The sequence below is a fragment of the Hyaloscypha bicolor genome (assembly GCF_002865645.1).
Source record: "Hyaloscypha bicolor E unplaced genomic scaffold K444scaffold_117, whole genome shotgun sequence".
Classification (NCBI taxonomy): Eukaryota; Fungi; Ascomycota; class Leotiomycetes; order Helotiales; family Hyaloscyphaceae; genus Hyaloscypha; species Hyaloscypha bicolor.
In genome coordinates, this window is record NW_020194619.1 from 1,517,066 (window position 1) to 1,533,196 (window position 16,131).

Consider the following 16,131-nt stretch of genomic DNA (forward strand, 5'->3'; position numbering starts at 1 on the left):
GCTCCTCTTCCCCGTCCCGTTCTGTGTTTCCTCGTGCATCGTCCCTGCATCGTGCCTGCCTTCTCGAATCCAGCCTTTTCGGCAGGACCTCAAAGCGGAAATCCGGCATTACAGACCCCAGAGTCTTGTCAGCTTTGTCCGTATGGTTACATAGGATGACGAGGTGTCGAGAATCGAGGAAGGAATTGGGACGAGCAGAGGCGCAACTTCACAATTGTCGATAGAGCGCTGCCATTGACGAATCACGGAAGAACGTCCAGACGTCGTGCGCAACGAGTCCTCGACTGCGCCGACTCTATCCTTGCGCGCTGCTCGTCGTACACGATTTGAAATACACTGGCGGAGTGGCCATTCCACGACTCTTCGACGTCAGATGCTACTACTAAAGGAATATCTACGAATCAACCTCGTCCTGTTCATAGACACGGCCTTCGATACCGGCCCGGACATATCATCCCCTCTTCGACGACTGGGTGGATTGGGTTGGGGGCATGCGCTGGCATAAATGAGAAGCCATCGGCAGATGAGTATTTTACCTTCTGGTATGATGGACGGCAGCCGATCGTACAATGGCACCTACGGGGAGAATGGCGCTCTGCAGGACTGGCAGCGGAATGCGGAGAGGACTTTGGAGAGGACGGTGGATCCCGCGCAGAGGTCGAGGCCCGCCGTGCAAGGCACAATACGTGCTGTGACACCGGAGCCTGTAGATCATGGGCTAGGTGCTTCCTATGGCACTGAGAGTTCAGTAATACACTCATCGCCGCGCTCTATAAAAGGGGGCGAGAAACCCAGGGATCGACGACAAGGGCTCGTCTTTGAGGATTCATACAGCACCGACTCTCTGGAAGGAGCGCCGACTCGGTCTCGCTCTGGTCCGCCTGTGAGCATGCGCCCCAGAACTCGTACTATGGACAACGAAACTCACCGCCAGAGACCAACATCCAATACTGTGTCGAAGAGCCGGCACCGTATAGGCTCGGTACATTCAACAGCTTCCTCCTCGTTCCACGATGTACTACCCCAAACTTCTCTGGACACATCAACCTCCCTCGGCTACCCCTCTATCACACGACCGCCGCCCTCACAACTCCAGAAGTCTAATTCTGTGAAAGGAGGCCGAAGGCTTGTCAAACGATCGTCCCGGCCTACTTCACCAATATCAACAATGAGCAGCGATGTTCCATCAGTCGATTCTCTTCCATTTCCGGTAGCCACGGGAGATGCCAACAAAATATTAATGTTAATGAAATCTTTATGTGGACGAATGAAAGGTCAGGTTGAGTACCAGACCGTGGAACACGGCCCTTGGTATCCGGGGATATGTTATATTGACGACGTGAAAGGGGCTCTGATGCACGAGGGTGACGATAGAGGACCGTTCCATGTCATTGTTATATCAGATCTCCGGGGATGCCGAGTGAAGCCTATAAACTCAACGGAGAGACAAGTGAAGTGTCTTGAGTTATCAAATAGAGCGCAAGGTATTGAAATACATCTTTTGCCAACGGTACAGGCTGAATTTGACCTCTGGTTGGCGGCTTTACTATGTTGGCAACAAATACGAACCGGAACACTCCAAGGCAGTCCTCCCAGGTCAACAGGCGGGGCTTTGTCAGAACGAAAACCAGGCATCCAAAGACGAGATTCGAGCTTTAACTCCCTCACAGGTTCTAAAGGTGCCAATATCATCAAAGTTGCGAAGTTACTTCTGTGGGATAAAGGAGCACCCGCATCTCCAAGTGCTATCGTACGGCGGCCTTCAACAAGAGACCTGCGCGGCTCGTCCCGATCAAGTTGGCGGAGAGTATCGTGCATCCTGCAAGACAATGGAGAATTCAAGCTTTTGACAGAGAATGACATAACCTTACTATCAGTCATCCAGCTATCACAACTATCTCGGTGTGCTATCCAACGACTGGATAGATCGGTTTTAGAGGAGGAATACTGTATAGCCATTTTCCCACAGTATACTCCTACGTCAACACAGCTGTCTATCTTCCGACCAGTGTATATTGCTCTGGAGTCACGACTCACTCATGAAGTGTGGTTCTGCCTTTTACGAGCCTTCGCGATTCCAGAAATATATGGGCCACAATCACTCAACGGCGAGCAGTACGATGATTTAAGCGTTCCACAGCCTCCGCCTCCGACAAACGACATGTTCCGCATCGAGAAGTCCATAAGTCTACGGCTTGTCGAAGCCAAGATTCGCAGACCGGTTGTGAAGCCGGATTCTTTTTCACTTGGTAGATCTCCAAGGCTGGAACAACAAGACCCCTCAGCGGGAGACTACTTTGCTGAGGTTGTTTTGGACGGCGAGATCCGTGCAAGGACAACCACGAAGACAGAGACGAAGAATCCTTTCTGGAGAGAAGATTGCGAATTTCTGGATTTGCCAGCACATCTACCAAGGCTATCAATTGTACTGAAGCAAGTCGAACATCCAGCTGTTGCGACTCATGGCTTTCTATCCTCATCGAGCATTCACTCACCGACCACCCAACCTGCTGAGGTACATTGCGGGATGGTTGAACTTTCGATCGACAAGCTTGACCGTGGCAAAGACAGTGAAGCCTGGTACCCGATACTCGACGATCAACAAGAGCAGATTGGCGAGATCTTCTTGAGGATACGGCACGATGAATTGGTCGTCCTCCTCGCCAAAGACTACCAACCAATTTCGGAACTATTGCATAATTTTGGAAGTGGACTGACACTGCAAATCGCCCAAGTCATTCCTACCAACTTGAAAGCGCTGTCGGAAGTGTTGATGAATATTTTTCAAGTTTCTGGACATGCTGCGGAGTGGCTGACTGCTCTGGTCGAGGATGAGATTGATGGTGTTGGGAAAGAAACTCCGGTACGACGTCTGAGGTGGAGTAGAAGGATAGGATCAAACGAATCCTTCCACTCCGTGAGCGATCGAGAACAGTCTGTCCGAGATATGGGGAAGTCTCTTCAAGGCGAGGCCAATCTTCTCTTTCGTGGCAATTCTCTACTCACGCAAGCCTTGGATTTCCACATGCGACGTCTTGGAAAGGAATACCTGGACGATGTCCTGTCAGAGAAAATCATCGAGATCAATTCTCTCAATCCCGACTGCGAGGTTGATCCGTCTCGGATATCAAATACTGAAGATGTCAGCAAAAACTGGAACCTACTCATATCTTTGACCACGGATGTCTGGGACAGCATTTCTGGTTCTGCAACTCGTTGTCCACCAGAGTTGCGTCAAATCCTGAAGTACATACGGGCAGTTGCTGAAGATCGATATGGAGACTTTCTGCGTACTGTTGCCTATACCAGCGTCTCTGGGTTTTTGTTTCTACGGTTCTTCTGTCCTGCTCTCCTCAACCCCAAGCTCTTCGGACTGCTACGGGATCATCCCCAACCAAAAGCGCAACGGACTCTAACATTGATCGCTAAGAGTTTGCAAGCTTTAGCTAATCTCTCGAACTTCGGCCAGAAGGAGGCATGGATGGAGCCGATGAACCGATTCTTGACAGGCCATCGACAAGGAGTCAAGGATTTCATCGATTCTGTCTGTGCCATTCCCGCAGAGAGGAACTCTTTCGCCCTTCCCGCATCCTACTCCACGCCAATTACTATCCTCGCTCGTCTCCCTCCCACCTCACGAGAAGGCTTCCCGTCTCTCCCGTATCTGATAGACCACGCGAGAAACTTTGCTGCCCTGGTCAAACTCTGGCTCGAGGCAACCGCCCATTATATGGAGCAACAGAGTCTCGAAGGCGAGCTCTTAGAATTCAATCGATTGTGCATCAGCCTCCAACGTCGTACTGATGATTGCATCTCAAAAGCCGAATCCGGAGACCGGAGTATTGACACCCTGTCGCTGCAATGGGAGGACATCGTCGAAAACTTGGAATCATCTACCATCCACGATGTTGTAAGCTCTCATCCAGTAGTGCTGGAAGCCGAGATGCCGCATTCTCCACCATGGGCAGAGTACGCGGCGCATGCCAGCATCGGAGGATCCGGAGCGCGTGTAGCGCCAGGCAGTTCAGGAAGTGAGATGGGTAGTCGTGAGCGCAAAGAGAGGCAGAGTTTCTGGGAAAGCACGTTTGGGAAGGACAGCAAATATCAGAGGCCTTACGAACCGGTGGATGAACATGAAACTCCGGGGAGACCGCCAGGAAGTCGGAATGGGAAGCAGCCGATGAGTTTTCTCAGTGGGTTACGGAGAAAGGGAAAGGGGGGTGGCGAGGGATCTGTGAGTACCAGCACAACTACGAGTCCTACTGTTGGTAGCTTGGATAAGGAGACTCCATGGTCTGGGGGGATGATTTGATTTGATTAGTTGGTCGCTATATCTGCATTATATCTTGATAGAGGGGTTTTGGAGCGACAGACAGGCGGGTGACGTTTTGGCATTTTCTTGGGAAGGTACAAATGGGTTGGGGGTGCACGGGTATTGCATACATGGCTGGGTTGAGTTTGGACGGTTTTGATTTTATACCACTTCTTTTATTTGTTCTCATTCGCAATTCAGCGTGCATGGTATCAATAGTATCAGCAACCAAAGCAAAGCATAGCACCGATATTCAGCAGCGAACGCCTCGTTGCTCCGTTTTTTTGACTGCCCATGCACTGCTCAAATTTTATCACATCTCATCTACCGGGACCTCATCTCCATAATCATTTCCCCCCAAGATGACTTTGCGAGCTAGAGATGGTGGGGAGGCTTCATGAGAAGAACTTGCTGTAAGCAGCCTTCTCCTTCTTGGCCCTCTCAGCAGCCGCCTTCTTCACAATCGCCAACTCCTTAACCACAGCTGCATCGCCAGGGACCAACTTATTCGCCTCCTCGAGGTCATTCAACGCGGCATCCTCATCCTTCAGCCCGATCTCCGCGACCGCACGACGGTACAGCGCCTTCGCCTTCTCGGCATCAGTGATATCAGCCACATCCAGCGCAGCGGACGCATATCTCAACCCATCGCTGAAATCCTTCAGCTTGTTAGCCAGAAGGGCAGAATTCGAATTCAAGATAAAGCGCAGCGCATCAAGACTCTTCTTCATCTCCGCCGGCTCGCCATCCAAGCTCGGATCCTCATTCAGGTACCGCAGCCCCTTCTGATATTTATCCAACCCCAGACTCAAATCGCCCTTCTTGAACGCAGCGTTGCCGAAACCCTTCAGGTCCGTCGCGATCTTCATGATCTCCTCTGCGGTAGGAGTTGCCGCTTGGTCTTCGGGGAAGTCCTCGTATGGGTCGCCGGTCTTGTCGGGCGCTTTTTCGGAGGCGGCGAGGGCTTCGTCCCCGGTGAGTTGACCGCAGGAGGTGATGGTTACTTCTTTGGTCGGCTTGTCGCCGGGTTGGGTGGGCATGTTTTCGATTTTGCGGACAAGGGATTTGCCATTTAGTACTTCACCGAAGACGACGTGCTTCCCGTCTAGGTGCGGGGTGGGCACGGTGGTGACGAAGAATTGGGAGCCGTTCGTACCTGGAGGCTCGCGTCAGCCTGTTTTTCTGGAAATTGTAATGTTGGGGGAACGGGGTAGGGCTTACCTGGGCCGGCGTTGGCCATGGAGAGCAAGAACGGCTTCTCGTGCTTGAGATTGAAGTTCTCGTCATCGAACTTGGTGCCGTAGATTGACTCCCCACCCGTGCCATTGTGGGCTGTGAAATCACCGCCTTGGATCATGAATTGCTTGATGACGCGGTGGAAGGTGGAGCCCTTGTACGAAAGTTCGTGGCCGGTCTTGCCTTTGCCTTTCTCGCCGGTGCAGAGCGCGCGGAAGTTTTCTGCGGTCTTGGGGACGACATCGTCGTACAGCTCGAAGGTGATGCGTCCTTCGGGCTTGTTGCCAATTGAGATGTCGAAGAAGACGCGGCTGCGTTTCTTGTCTTCCGTCATTGTGGGTATCGTTTTTGGGTTGTGGTGTGGTGGTTGGGGATTGAACGAGTGTTGTATTGATCGAAAAATCGGGGACCTGATCGTGGGGTGGTCTTTAAATATATTCAGCCTCGTTTCGAGTGCTTTCCATGTGCGGAATTTCTGTTTTCCCGCTTCACCGCATGTAAGACCGATCACATGACTGCTAGTTTCATCTGAGCTATTTGGATGATTAACGGTTCACTTTAGATCTTGAAGGGACCTCATCACGTTTGCTTTATTAGCTGCAAGGCATATGGTAAGTCTGAGATTCCAGGAGCTTGCTCAATGTATCACGTGCTTCTTGGCTTTTGGGCATGGTCCACGATCCACGGGCGGGAACTAGCAGAGACAGCAAACCCACAGAACCACAGTCCACGTGATGCATGCCATTGAATATACAACCTGTCCTTTACAGCTGAAAGATTTCCTAGTTAGGATTTCTCTATGCCAACAGCATTCGCATCTCATTTCTGCCCACTCGGACCAGCTGACATTTCCAAGGTAACCTAAAGCATGGTCAGTTTTTGAAACATTCAGAGCATGAGAATATCTGACAGGTCCATCATTAACCAGAGCCACCTCCTAGAAATACGGTAAGCAATGCGATCACATCCCTCGCGGTGAAGAACTTACCATCATGGCCTGGAAAACCCCATCTTTAACCTTTTCTTGTTTGTAGCCTTCTTGGACTTTCGAAAAGAAAACCTCATAAAGCGCCTTGGCCTGGCCTCCACCTAATGCACCGTGGAAATCCGGCTTGCTTCCCTTCTTGGTGCTTGCAAGCAAAGTGAACTGAGAAACTGACGAAGGATAAGTAAAAGTATGGGGGCAACCAGCAATCATTCCTCACCGCACAAGACCTCTCCATTGATATCTTGAACACTTTGTTTCCACTATCAACAATTAGAAATGTGAGTAGATGTAGAATGTTCAATCATGTCCCTACCCGATCACCATTGTCATCGTCCCACAGTCGCATTTTGAGCACCTTCGACGCTAAATGCTCTGCATCCTTCTCGGTATCACCGGGCGCCATAGCAGCAAACACGAGAATTCCTTTCCCAATGGACGAAACCAACTGCTTATCAACAGTGACTGAAGCAGATAACACTCGCTGGAGAATGGCTGAGAAAGGTCAGGGAACCTTCCGAATACTCCCGTCAGGAGGACTTGCCTTTCATTGTATCAAATTTGCTGTTAGATGAACTTCTAAATACGATATAACACTAGGGAATCTAGAAACCTGGTCCAATAGAACCCTTTTGAGGCTTCATGAGTTGGTGCTGCGAGTGTGAAAAGGTAGTGCTATCAGATGAAAGTAAGTCGGTTTCAGATGATGCAATGTCCCAGACCGGCCAACAAAAATTGGGATGATTTAACCCGAGGCTTCAAAATACTTGAACAAAACTCAATTATTCAGGAAAAACACCCCCGTAGACCATGCATTGCCACAAATTATGACCAACCTCCAATTCGGAAGGGTGAGGAAGTTGAAGAGCCATTCCCCAGATTTCAAGGCTGGTCGCATGCTGCAGGAAGATGCTACCAAGGATCTAAGCGAGCCAATCCAGAAGGCGCGTACCTCCAAGGCCGAAGCAGCTTCAACCATTCCAAACGATCTTGCGCTCACGATATTCACTCTCCAGACAGAACCTCGTGTAAAGTTTCCTGTACCAACATTCATACCTCCGACCCACCTTGTCCTCGACATCGCGCCGCGCATGGGGCTGCAAATTCGGCACTCACAACCTGATCCGTGGACACGACACCAATTGTTCAACAGCAAACCAACCACAGCTATTGCACCCCTCCTCAACCCACGATGGCGCAACGAAAGCTCCAGCAGGAAGTCGATAAGTGCTTCAAGAAGGTTACCGAAGGCGTTGCAGAGTTTGAGTCTATCTACGAGAAGATCGAGCAATCCACAAATGCTGCTCAAAAGGAGAAGCAAGAAGACAATCTCAAGCGTGAGATCAAGAAGCTGCAAAGGCTTCGGGACCAGATCAAGACATGGGCGGCTAGCAACGACATCAAAGACAAGGGGCCGCTGCTGGAGTATCGGAAATTGATCGAGACAGTACGCAGATCTATCACAGCGTTCGTGTTGTTTGCTAACGGGCTCTAGCAAATGGAGAAATTTAAAGCTGTAGAGAAGGCCATGAAGACGAAAGCATATTCGAAAGAAGGTTTATCAGCAGCTGCCAAGCTGGACCCCAAAGAACGGGCGAAGATGGAGGCGTGCGAATTCCTCAGCAACATGGTGGACGAGCTGGAACGACAAATAGAGCAGCTCGAGGCGGAGGCGGAGGGAATACAAGCCACGATGAAGAAGGGGAAGAACCAGACATCGAAGGCAGATCGAATGGCGGAGATTGAACGAATCACAGAGCGACATAAATGGCATCAGGGGAAACTGGAGCTAATCAAACGGTCGTTAGAAAATGGCGGGGTGGAAACCGAACAGGTCAACGATCTCGAGGAAACCATTCGATATTATGTCTCCGATGGCATGAATGATGACTTTATGGAGGACGATGAGATGTACGACGATCTCAACCTCCAGGAAGAGGAGGACAACTACGGCATGAATAATGACAATGACCGGGTGTCCTCCCAAGACACACAATCAGTGCAGGAAGAGACACCTGAGGTCGAAACACGATCAAGTAGTATACCTGGGAAGTCGAAAGCGCCGGTAGAGCCTCCTGTGGCTGCTGCGCGAAGACCCTCGACACAGATGAAGAGTCCTCTGCCGACGCTGGCCACATTACACACTCCGTCGCCGACGCTTTCCAATGGAACCATCAGCCATATGAAGCCGGCGGCGGTACCTACCAGGCCTCCAGGGGAGACTTTGAAGTACGCTTCAGCGGCTGCCGCAGCTGCGGCGAGTGATAAGAGTAATATGGGAATTGCTCCGTTACCTCCTCCACCTGAAGCTCTACCTGCACCTAGTTCCTCTGTTACCCATCCCCCGTTACCACCGCATGTGGCCCGGGAACCTAGCGTTAATTCGTCCCCTACTGCAGTAAATGCCCAACCTGCAGGTGTGAATCAAACGCCTGTGAACCGGTCTAGTATTCCAACGGCTGCCTCTGTGTCTGAAGCCACTTCAAGTGCACAAACCAAATCCCCAGCGTTGAGCCAGTCAAGCGCGGTCCCTAGCGCTAGCAGTACCTCGCAACCGCCTGTACCAGAACGCTCAGAAAGCACCAGGCCGGGTCCATCGAGAGTATCGTCAGGAAAAGCCCCAGCTGTGCCGGAAACTGTGGAAAGTTCAAAGGCTGCCCCTCCTAAGCCCAACGGCATCACAAATGGTGTCAAGAATATTGTTCCGGAGGAAGACGAGTCCATCTATCATCTTCCGTCCGGACTGCAAGATTTACTCCAATCATTCGAGGCAACCCAACGGCGAGTCACCAGTGCTCCATCACAATCATCTCAGAGAATGCTGGCATCTTCTTTGAATAGTTGTCCGGATACGATTGACGTAGGAACGCCGAGGAACTACAAGCCAAAGAACCCAATTCGGACTCCTGCGTACTATCCTCAAGAGGTTGATCCCGTGTTCGATGATCCTCGGCTGTACACCCGGATTGATCCAGATACTTTATTCTATGTCTTCTACTACAAGCAGGAAACATATCAACAATATCTTGCTGCCAAAGCGTTGAAGGATCAAAGCTGGAGATTCCACAAGCAATATCAAACATGGTTTCAACGTCACGAGGAGCCCAAGACCATCACGGAGGAGTTTGAGCAAGGCACCTACCGCTTCTTTGACTACGAGAGTACATGGTATGTTGGACATCTGGCTCATAATGTTGCCCCGACTGACTAATCCGACAGGATGAACCGTCGGAAGGCCGACTTTAAGTTCGCGTACAAGTTCCTGGAAGACGATGTATGATTTATTGACGGGCGGCAAGGAATTCGAGTTGGAAGGTCGGTTGGCGCATAGCATCGCTTTGACCGAGGCCTGGCTGGGAAAATTGACGTTCACCGTCTTAATTAGCAAACAAGTCTGCTCATCTGATCGAGATGGTGTTTGTGTAACCGCTTTGTTTTCCCTCAGCATACCCGTCTCCTGGCTCGCGCATCTGTGGGCCTTCACAAGAAAGCACTGCCTGGGAGATACCAGATCTTACGTGAAACTTGCTGATATATGATAATTGCGTTGTTCTCGGTCACCTCATTCGGAAAGGTACCTACCGACTTTTCAGGCTGACGCCGCAGCTTCGGACCCCACGCCCATCGATTGGTGATCGATCTTGGAGGCGAAAACGAGCACAGAAAGCCAGCAAATGATTTGAAGCCTTATAGATATGATGGATCTGAATTAGGCGAGAGGAGGTCTCTTGGATGCGACCCCAGATTGATGCAGAAACAGCTCAGATTCCCTGCGTTGCTGCCCGATGAGTGCACTCCAGTTCGCAAACGATGTTGGGGGGAGGCGGAAAGGGCAAAGTATAAGAGTGATTGCTTATCCCAACAACGATATGCTTTCTGCAGGAGATCTTGTCCTTGTATGTTCCGGATGCCTCGATCAACACCGCCTTTTGAGCCCCTTATCACTGATTTGAGTGAGGTTCAGATGTGATCGCCGCCCAAGCAGTATTTTGGCTCGCCCCACTTTGAGGCGGCGATTGGTCAATCGCGACCACCTCCCTTCTCGCCTTCTCAAACCAAAATAAAACAAACTTCTCTTTCGATTATTATCTTCGGAAGAGGATCTTTTATCCTCTGCCTCGCCCATCAATTCCACTGAAAGCTAACACTGCGTAGGGAAGTTATCTGGCTGCTGGTCTTCATTGCGAAGTATCACATCAGTCCCACGCCACCCAAAGCTTCTCCAGTCCACCAGCTTCACAGCCTCCTTGGACCTTCACATGATAAGAGGCCTCAATTGTCCACACGGTCCAGGCCGCTGGGCAGCAAGCAGCAGGGCGTCAACGATCCCACGGGATGTCTCAGGGATCTTTCCACGCTCGCCAGACCGCCTTACGATCCGGAGTGCCAGACCTTCAAGCGGCGTCGAGGCAAAAGGGAGGCGGGCGAAGCTGCGAACAACCCCGCCCCGCCCAAGGCTGGCTGCCTAACACCTCACACCTTCGAGAATGGCACCCCCCAACATCTCCCAATTCTCCAATCAACAGAATGGATGCTGATACAGCTCACCTCGCATATTCATTCTGCACTCGTCCTGGAATGGTGATTACACCAACAGGGCGACGATATAGAGCCGCGCATGTCCCGAATCTCGCTGAACCTGCTTGTCTTCCTTCAACATCCAGGTGCTGGAGCGGTAGCTCGTCGCCCGATCCTACCAGTTAGTTATCGGAGCAATCTATGCTTCAGAGGCAGTGTGCCCGATGTGTCGTGGCACGAACAAATATCTGCAGCATCGCCTCACCGGTTGTCGTGGACTCGTCCCAGAGGGTGCAAAGCCAACAATATGGCGGGAAATCAGCCTCCAAATCTGCCTAACAGTTGGCGAGACCGGAAAGAGGATCCTGAACCCGTTCGCCTCAGCAAGGCTGTAGGCGTAATGCCCACCCGTCAATGGTTCATGCTTATTTCTATTGCTTTGAGGTCGCACAACGACGAGGCTCTGAGGCATTTTCATGGGAGCATTCGTCGGATCTAGCCATATTGCAACAACCCTCCCAAGCTTACAAAAGTCGGCGACGAGTTATAGCGTTTCTTAGCCGTGGGCTCTCAGTCCATCTCGGTGAACGGATCTGGGCAAGCTTGATGGTCTGCATACAAGGCGGTCTAAAGTCTCGCTCCCGAGCCGTGGTTGTCACAACCCTGCCTCAATACCAAAGCAGGCGCCTTCAGGGCTTCCAAATCACTGGACATCATCTCTTCACGTTTCCCCCTCCCCAGATGCATATGAATCAAACCCATCACACCGGCGCCATGTGTTTAGATTCTGGTAAAGTGGCCCCTGATCCATGCGAGCCGGATATGTCACACATGACTGCCCTGGAAGATCTCGGCATGGGTGAAGAAGGCGAAGGTCTATAGAAGTGCTCCCTCAAAGCACATGTGGTAAGATCAGCAACAAGTGTGTATCTAGATCTTTGCCTTCAGTTCTTAGTATATCAGCCCGCCTTTCTCTTATTGCTTCCTTGAACCTCCTCCCAGATAGTAAGTAAAATTTTCCACCAGTCTTCTTGTCAGAGTTTGACATGTCACAGCCCCATTTTGTAAGAGCTGTACTCTCCTTAGGGCGGGTCAAACAGCACCTCCAAAAATGGGAGAACAGAACCTTTTCTACTTCTCTGTGGAAAGCGATGTCAAATACTCCCCCAACGATGCCGTGGTAGTCACACCAAGATATCATAGTGGAGGTTTTGAGTTGGACCGTCTATCTAACACCAGCAGCGACAGCGACAGCCGGTTTTCTTACTCTTCCGGAGGCCTATCGCCCCTATCTCATGTTAACAATATGTCCAACTCGCCGTTTTATGGCAACAATTCTCTGCCTTCACAGCAATACGATCCATCATTGGGCTACCCCTACTTCCCACAGCCCGAGACCAGACACACGCCATCTAGCCTAGGCTGGCCTCCGGGCACAGACTTTGTGAAGCTATACAAATTCTTCGTCCCCAAGGGCAAATTACCATACTTTCAGCTGCAGGAGAGGTACACACCAACTAGTCAGACTCCGCAGAGGGTACATTTGGATGAATCAACGTACGTCCGTCCTTCCCGTTAATAACATATTATGCTTTGCTCACATTTCTCCAGACCAGGGTCGTACAAAAAGAATCAATTTCCTTGCCAATATCCGGGACCATGCAATGGAAAGGTCAGTGTCTTCGGTCGCCCAGCAGACCTTGAACGCCACTACAAGAATGTCCACGCCGACGTCAAGGATTCATTCCCTTGCGACTACCGCAAGTGTCCTCGATCCCAAGGAGAAAACTCTTTTACGCGAAAGGATCACTACAGAGACCATCTTCGAGACTACCATAAGGAAGATATCGGCTGTTGCAGAGGCGAGAAATCATCAGGAGGGAAAGATAAACTGAAGTGGCAGAAAGCACAGAGATTATGGCTTGCCGAGCGCAACATTGAATACAAGTACTGGCGCTGTGCCAGGTGCCTCGTCAAGAACTATGTTGAACGACAAGGATGGGAATGTGCATCATGCAAAAGTCCCTGCGAAGAAGATCGCGTCAGAGCTCGCCAGAAACTTGGTCCTGGGATGCAAACCCCAGAGGATCACAGCGAAGTTACCATGGTGGATGGCGCTCAATATGCGGCTCCCTATTGCTCCACTTGCCATGGTAACTCGTATGTTGATTATGGATATGGGCCCTCTGCATGCCCCGACTGCCAACCTACTGTGGTACCGTACTATGAGAATATTGTCTATCCGCAGTAACTGAAAGCAACCACGCGTGATAGCCGATGGCTATGGCTACATTAGATTATGGGATCGCAATATGATATTAATAGGGAGCGGCTAGATTGTTTTCGGAGTAGGAGTAGGGAGGCGGAACGAAATGGATGGCGTTTTCAGAGGCTGGGTACAACGGGTCAAGGCTATCATCTATGTGTTTCCTTTCCTTCAACAACTCGAGGTTCAAATATACATTCGAGTTTCTCTTTGGTGGGTAGGTGGGATACAAGGCATATTCGGCGAACATTGAAGGAAGGAAAGGCCGATAACATCTCTTACCCTCTCTCATTATCTCTCTTCCTTTCTCAACTGTTTTATTGCTGGGTTGGGTATTTTATATTTATGTTTCTTACATGATATGAACGGTCTATTTGTGGATGGAGTCTCGGTCCTGGGGGAGTAGGAGGTGGCATACAATATCTGATCGGGCATTTCTCAGCGTTGACTTCGACGACGGGTAACGGTACTTCGTCGGGTCGGTGGGCTTGTTATGACTATGAGTACTCACGAATCTCTTTGTGGTATATTCGCGGGTTGGATAGTAAAGTAGTTTTTTTTGGTTTAATTACGGTCTTTACCCTCATTTGTGTTGGCATTGATGAGTGATCTGAGGTGACTTTGCCGAAGGGGAAAAGGATGAACTCGGTAAGAGGACGTTGAATAGTTGCGAGTCCTTGGACTCAGCAGCAATTGTGGCCCTCATATCTGTCTGTATAGGCTCCCATCTTAGATCTTCATCTTCTTGTCTTCAATGTACAACCCCTATTGGTGTACCCGAGGGCGTCGACACGTGACATGATCTTCATCTCTGTGCAATAACGGATATTGACGGCCGAGCAGATGTGGGGAGGTGTCTCCGTTTTCGGATAGCTGTTGGAGCTTGAGCTCGAAAAATGACAAATTGAATTTTTCCAAGAGAACTAAAGTCGGAATGTTTTCTCGCTTCGAAATAAAAGCTAACAAATACCTTTTCGCTGCGCGATTTCGAGGCTCTTTCAAAGTTGCGCAGTTCACTCCCGGCTAAAGTAACATCCCTCTCCCGTGAAACTCGAGTCGGTATCCCCGTGGGACACCCCACATTCAACTACGAACGTCCAACCATTTACAACCTCGGGACGACGCACGCCAATCTCTCTAGCTAAGGTGTTATCTCTCTACACTAAGAACGGAAGAGAACGAAGAAGAAACTACACCGTCTTTCGCAGCGTCGGCAGACGCTCCTCCTTCCTCGCCATGAACGTCTCACGGAGCAACCTCGCGCGCACGCTCTCCAGACTCTCCTCCTCCTCGCCCTTCCTCCGCAACCCGGCATTCAGCGGCATATTGTCACCGCAGTTCCAGCGCAGCATGGCGACCTTCAAGAAGATCAAGGTCAAGAACCCAGTGGTGGAGCTGGACGGCGACGAGATGACGCGCATTATCTGGAAGGACATCAAGGACAAGTTCATCCACCCGTACCTGGACATCGACCTCAAGTACTACGACCTGGGGCTCGAGTATCGGGACGAGACGAACGACCAGGTTACGATTGATAGCGCAGAGGCGATTCAGAAGTACAGTGTTGGGGTTAAGTGTGCTACTATTACGCCGGACGAGGCGAGGGTTAAGGAGTTTAATTTGAAGCAGAGTACGCCTTCCCTCTTTATTGTCTTTCTATCCATTCTTGCTTGTGGCCATTGGCGGAATTTGCTAATACTGTGGTGATTGACAGTGTGGCTGTCCCCCAACGGTACAATTCGAAACGCATTAGGAGGAACCGTCTTCAGAGAACCCATTGTCATCCCCCGCATCCCACGCCTGGTCCCGGGCTGGAAGAAACCCATCATCATCGGCCGTCACGCCTTTGGGGACCAATACCGCGCGAAGGACCTCGTGGTTCCAGGCAATGGCACGCTGAAGATGGTCTTTACACCCACAGGAGGCAAGCCGGAAGAAATCGAGGTTTTTGAGTTCAAGACTGGCGGCGGGGTAGCGCAGACACAATACAACACCGACGAGTCGATCGAGGGCTTTGCTCACGCAAGTTTTAAACTGGCCCTGGCGAAGAGTCTGCCGTTGTACATGAGCACGAAGAACACGATTCTCAAGAAGTACGATGGACGGTTTAAGGATATCTTCCAGGCGATCTATGATAAGAAGTACAAGAAGGCGTTTGAGGAGAAGAAGATTTGGTATGAGCATAGACTTATAGATGATATGGTTGCGCAGATGATGAAGAGTTCCGGAGGGTACATTATGGCTTTGAAGAGTATGTCCCTTAACCCCTCTTTTACCCCTCCAAAAGCTGACGGAAACAGATTATGACGGCGACGTTCAGTCCGACGTTGTAGCCCAAGGCTTCGGCTCCCTCGGCCTCATGACATCCGTCCTCATCACGCCCGACGGCAAGACCTTCGAATCGGAAGCCGCACACGGGACTGTCACACGCCATTACCGCGAGCATCAAAAAGGCAACGAGACATCCACAAACCCGATCGCTTCGATCTTCGCCTGGACCCGAGGATTGGTCCAACGAGGGATTCTGGATGAGACGCCAGAGGTCGTGGCGTTTGCGGAGAGCCTAGAGAAGGCATGTATCGATACAGTCGATATTGACGGCATTATGACGAAGGATCTGGCGCTGGCGTGTGGGAAGACGGGGAGAGAGGATTATGTCACGACGACGGAGTATATGAATGCGGTTGAGAGACGGATGAAGAGCCTTTTGAAGCAGAAGCTGTAGATGGGGATCCCAGGCCCTACATAGAGATTTGCCTTGGTTAGCTGGCTAAGAGAGACATCAAGGAAAGAGGGAATTGGTGATGTCCTTGA

The 16,131-nt window shown here is 50.7% G+C and overlaps 6 protein-coding genes across 6 annotated transcripts; 4 read left to right on the forward strand and 2 right to left on the reverse strand.

Moving 5' to 3' along the window:
- Positions 1 to 547: 547 nt before the first annotated feature.
- On the forward strand, positions 548 to 4,312 carry K444DRAFT_534244 (uncharacterized protein; the record flags this gene model as incomplete). Its single annotated transcript, XM_024875201.1, has 1 exon — positions 548 to 4,312. One exon carries the CDS (start codon positions 548 to 550, stop codon positions 4,310 to 4,312), a length of 3,765 nt encoding a protein of 1,254 aa, XP_024734073.1.
- A 395-nt stretch (positions 4,313 to 4,707) lies between these two features.
- On the reverse strand, positions 4,708 to 5,882 carry K444DRAFT_534974 (peptidyl-prolyl cis-trans isomerase; the record flags this gene model as incomplete). Its single annotated transcript, XM_024875248.1, has 2 exons — positions 4,708 to 5,468; positions 5,534 to 5,882. 2 exons carry the CDS (start codon positions 5,880 to 5,882, stop codon positions 4,708 to 4,710), a joined length of 1,110 nt encoding a protein of 369 aa, XP_024734074.1.
- A 236-nt stretch (positions 5,883 to 6,118) lies between these two features.
- Positions 6,119 to 7,380, reverse strand: K444DRAFT_566106 (deacylase). Its single transcript, XM_024877118.1, has 6 exons — positions 7,078 to 7,380; positions 6,850 to 7,028; positions 6,754 to 6,796; positions 6,537 to 6,703; positions 6,459 to 6,485; positions 6,119 to 6,409 (listed from the first exon to the last, which is right to left on the reverse strand). The coding sequence occupies exons 1-6, from the start codon at positions 7,082 to 7,084 to the stop codon at positions 6,368 to 6,370; spliced, it is 465 nt and encodes a 154-aa protein (XP_024734075.1). The 5' UTR covers positions 7,085 to 7,380; the 3' UTR covers positions 6,119 to 6,367.
- A 138-nt stretch (positions 7,381 to 7,518) lies between these two features.
- Positions 7,519 to 10,037, forward strand: K444DRAFT_594024 (uncharacterized protein). The gene is made up of 3 exons (XM_024878330.1): positions 7,519 to 7,980; positions 8,029 to 9,701; positions 9,753 to 10,037. Exons 1-3 carry the CDS (start codon positions 7,726 to 7,728, stop codon positions 9,811 to 9,813), a joined length of 1,989 nt encoding a protein of 662 aa, XP_024734076.1. The 5' UTR covers positions 7,519 to 7,725; the 3' UTR covers positions 9,814 to 10,037.
- A 2,320-nt stretch (positions 10,038 to 12,357) lies between these two features.
- Positions 12,358 to 13,302, forward strand: K444DRAFT_535211 (uncharacterized protein; the record flags this gene model as incomplete). Its single annotated transcript, XM_024875270.1, has 2 exons — positions 12,358 to 12,608; positions 12,663 to 13,302. The coding sequence occupies 2 exons, from the start codon at positions 12,358 to 12,360 to the stop codon at positions 13,300 to 13,302; spliced, it is 891 nt and encodes a 296-aa protein (XP_024734077.1).
- Positions 13,303 to 14,667: 1,365 nt separating this feature from the next.
- Positions 14,668 to 16,042, forward strand: K444DRAFT_534528 (putative isocitrate dehydrogenase; the record flags this gene model as incomplete). The annotated part of the gene is made up of 3 exons (XM_024875222.1): positions 14,668 to 14,947; positions 15,032 to 15,568; positions 15,618 to 16,042. 3 exons carry the CDS (start codon positions 14,668 to 14,670, stop codon positions 16,040 to 16,042), a joined length of 1,242 nt encoding a protein of 413 aa, XP_024734078.1.
- Between the last annotated feature and the right edge of the window lie 89 nt (positions 16,043 to 16,131).

What these genes read in the sequence shown, in the direction of transcription:
- K444DRAFT_566106 (XM_024877118.1), bottom strand. An exon ending in CAATGGAGAGGTCTTGTGCG is followed by an intron (nt 6,704 to 6,753) that starts GTGAGGAATGAT and finishes ATCCTTCGTCAG; the next exon opens with TTTCTCAGTTCACTTTGCTT. An exon ending in CTCTGGTTAATGATGGACCT is followed by an intron (nt 6,410 to 6,458) that starts GTCAGATATTCT and finishes ACCATGCTTTAG; the next exon opens with GTTACCTTGGAAATGTCAGC.
- K444DRAFT_594024 (XM_024878330.1), top strand. Translation starts at nt 7,726, where the DNA reads ATGGCGCAACGAAAGCTCCAGCAGGAAGTCGATAAGTGCTTCAAGAAG. An exon ending in ATCGGAAATTGATCGAGACA is followed by an intron (nt 7,981 to 8,028) that starts GTACGCAGATCT and finishes AACGGGCTCTAG; the next exon opens with CAAATGGAGAAATTTAAAGC. An exon ending in TTTGACTACGAGAGTACATG is followed by an intron (nt 9,702 to 9,752) that starts GTATGTTGGACA and finishes CTAATCCGACAG; the next exon opens with GATGAACCGTCGGAAGGCCG.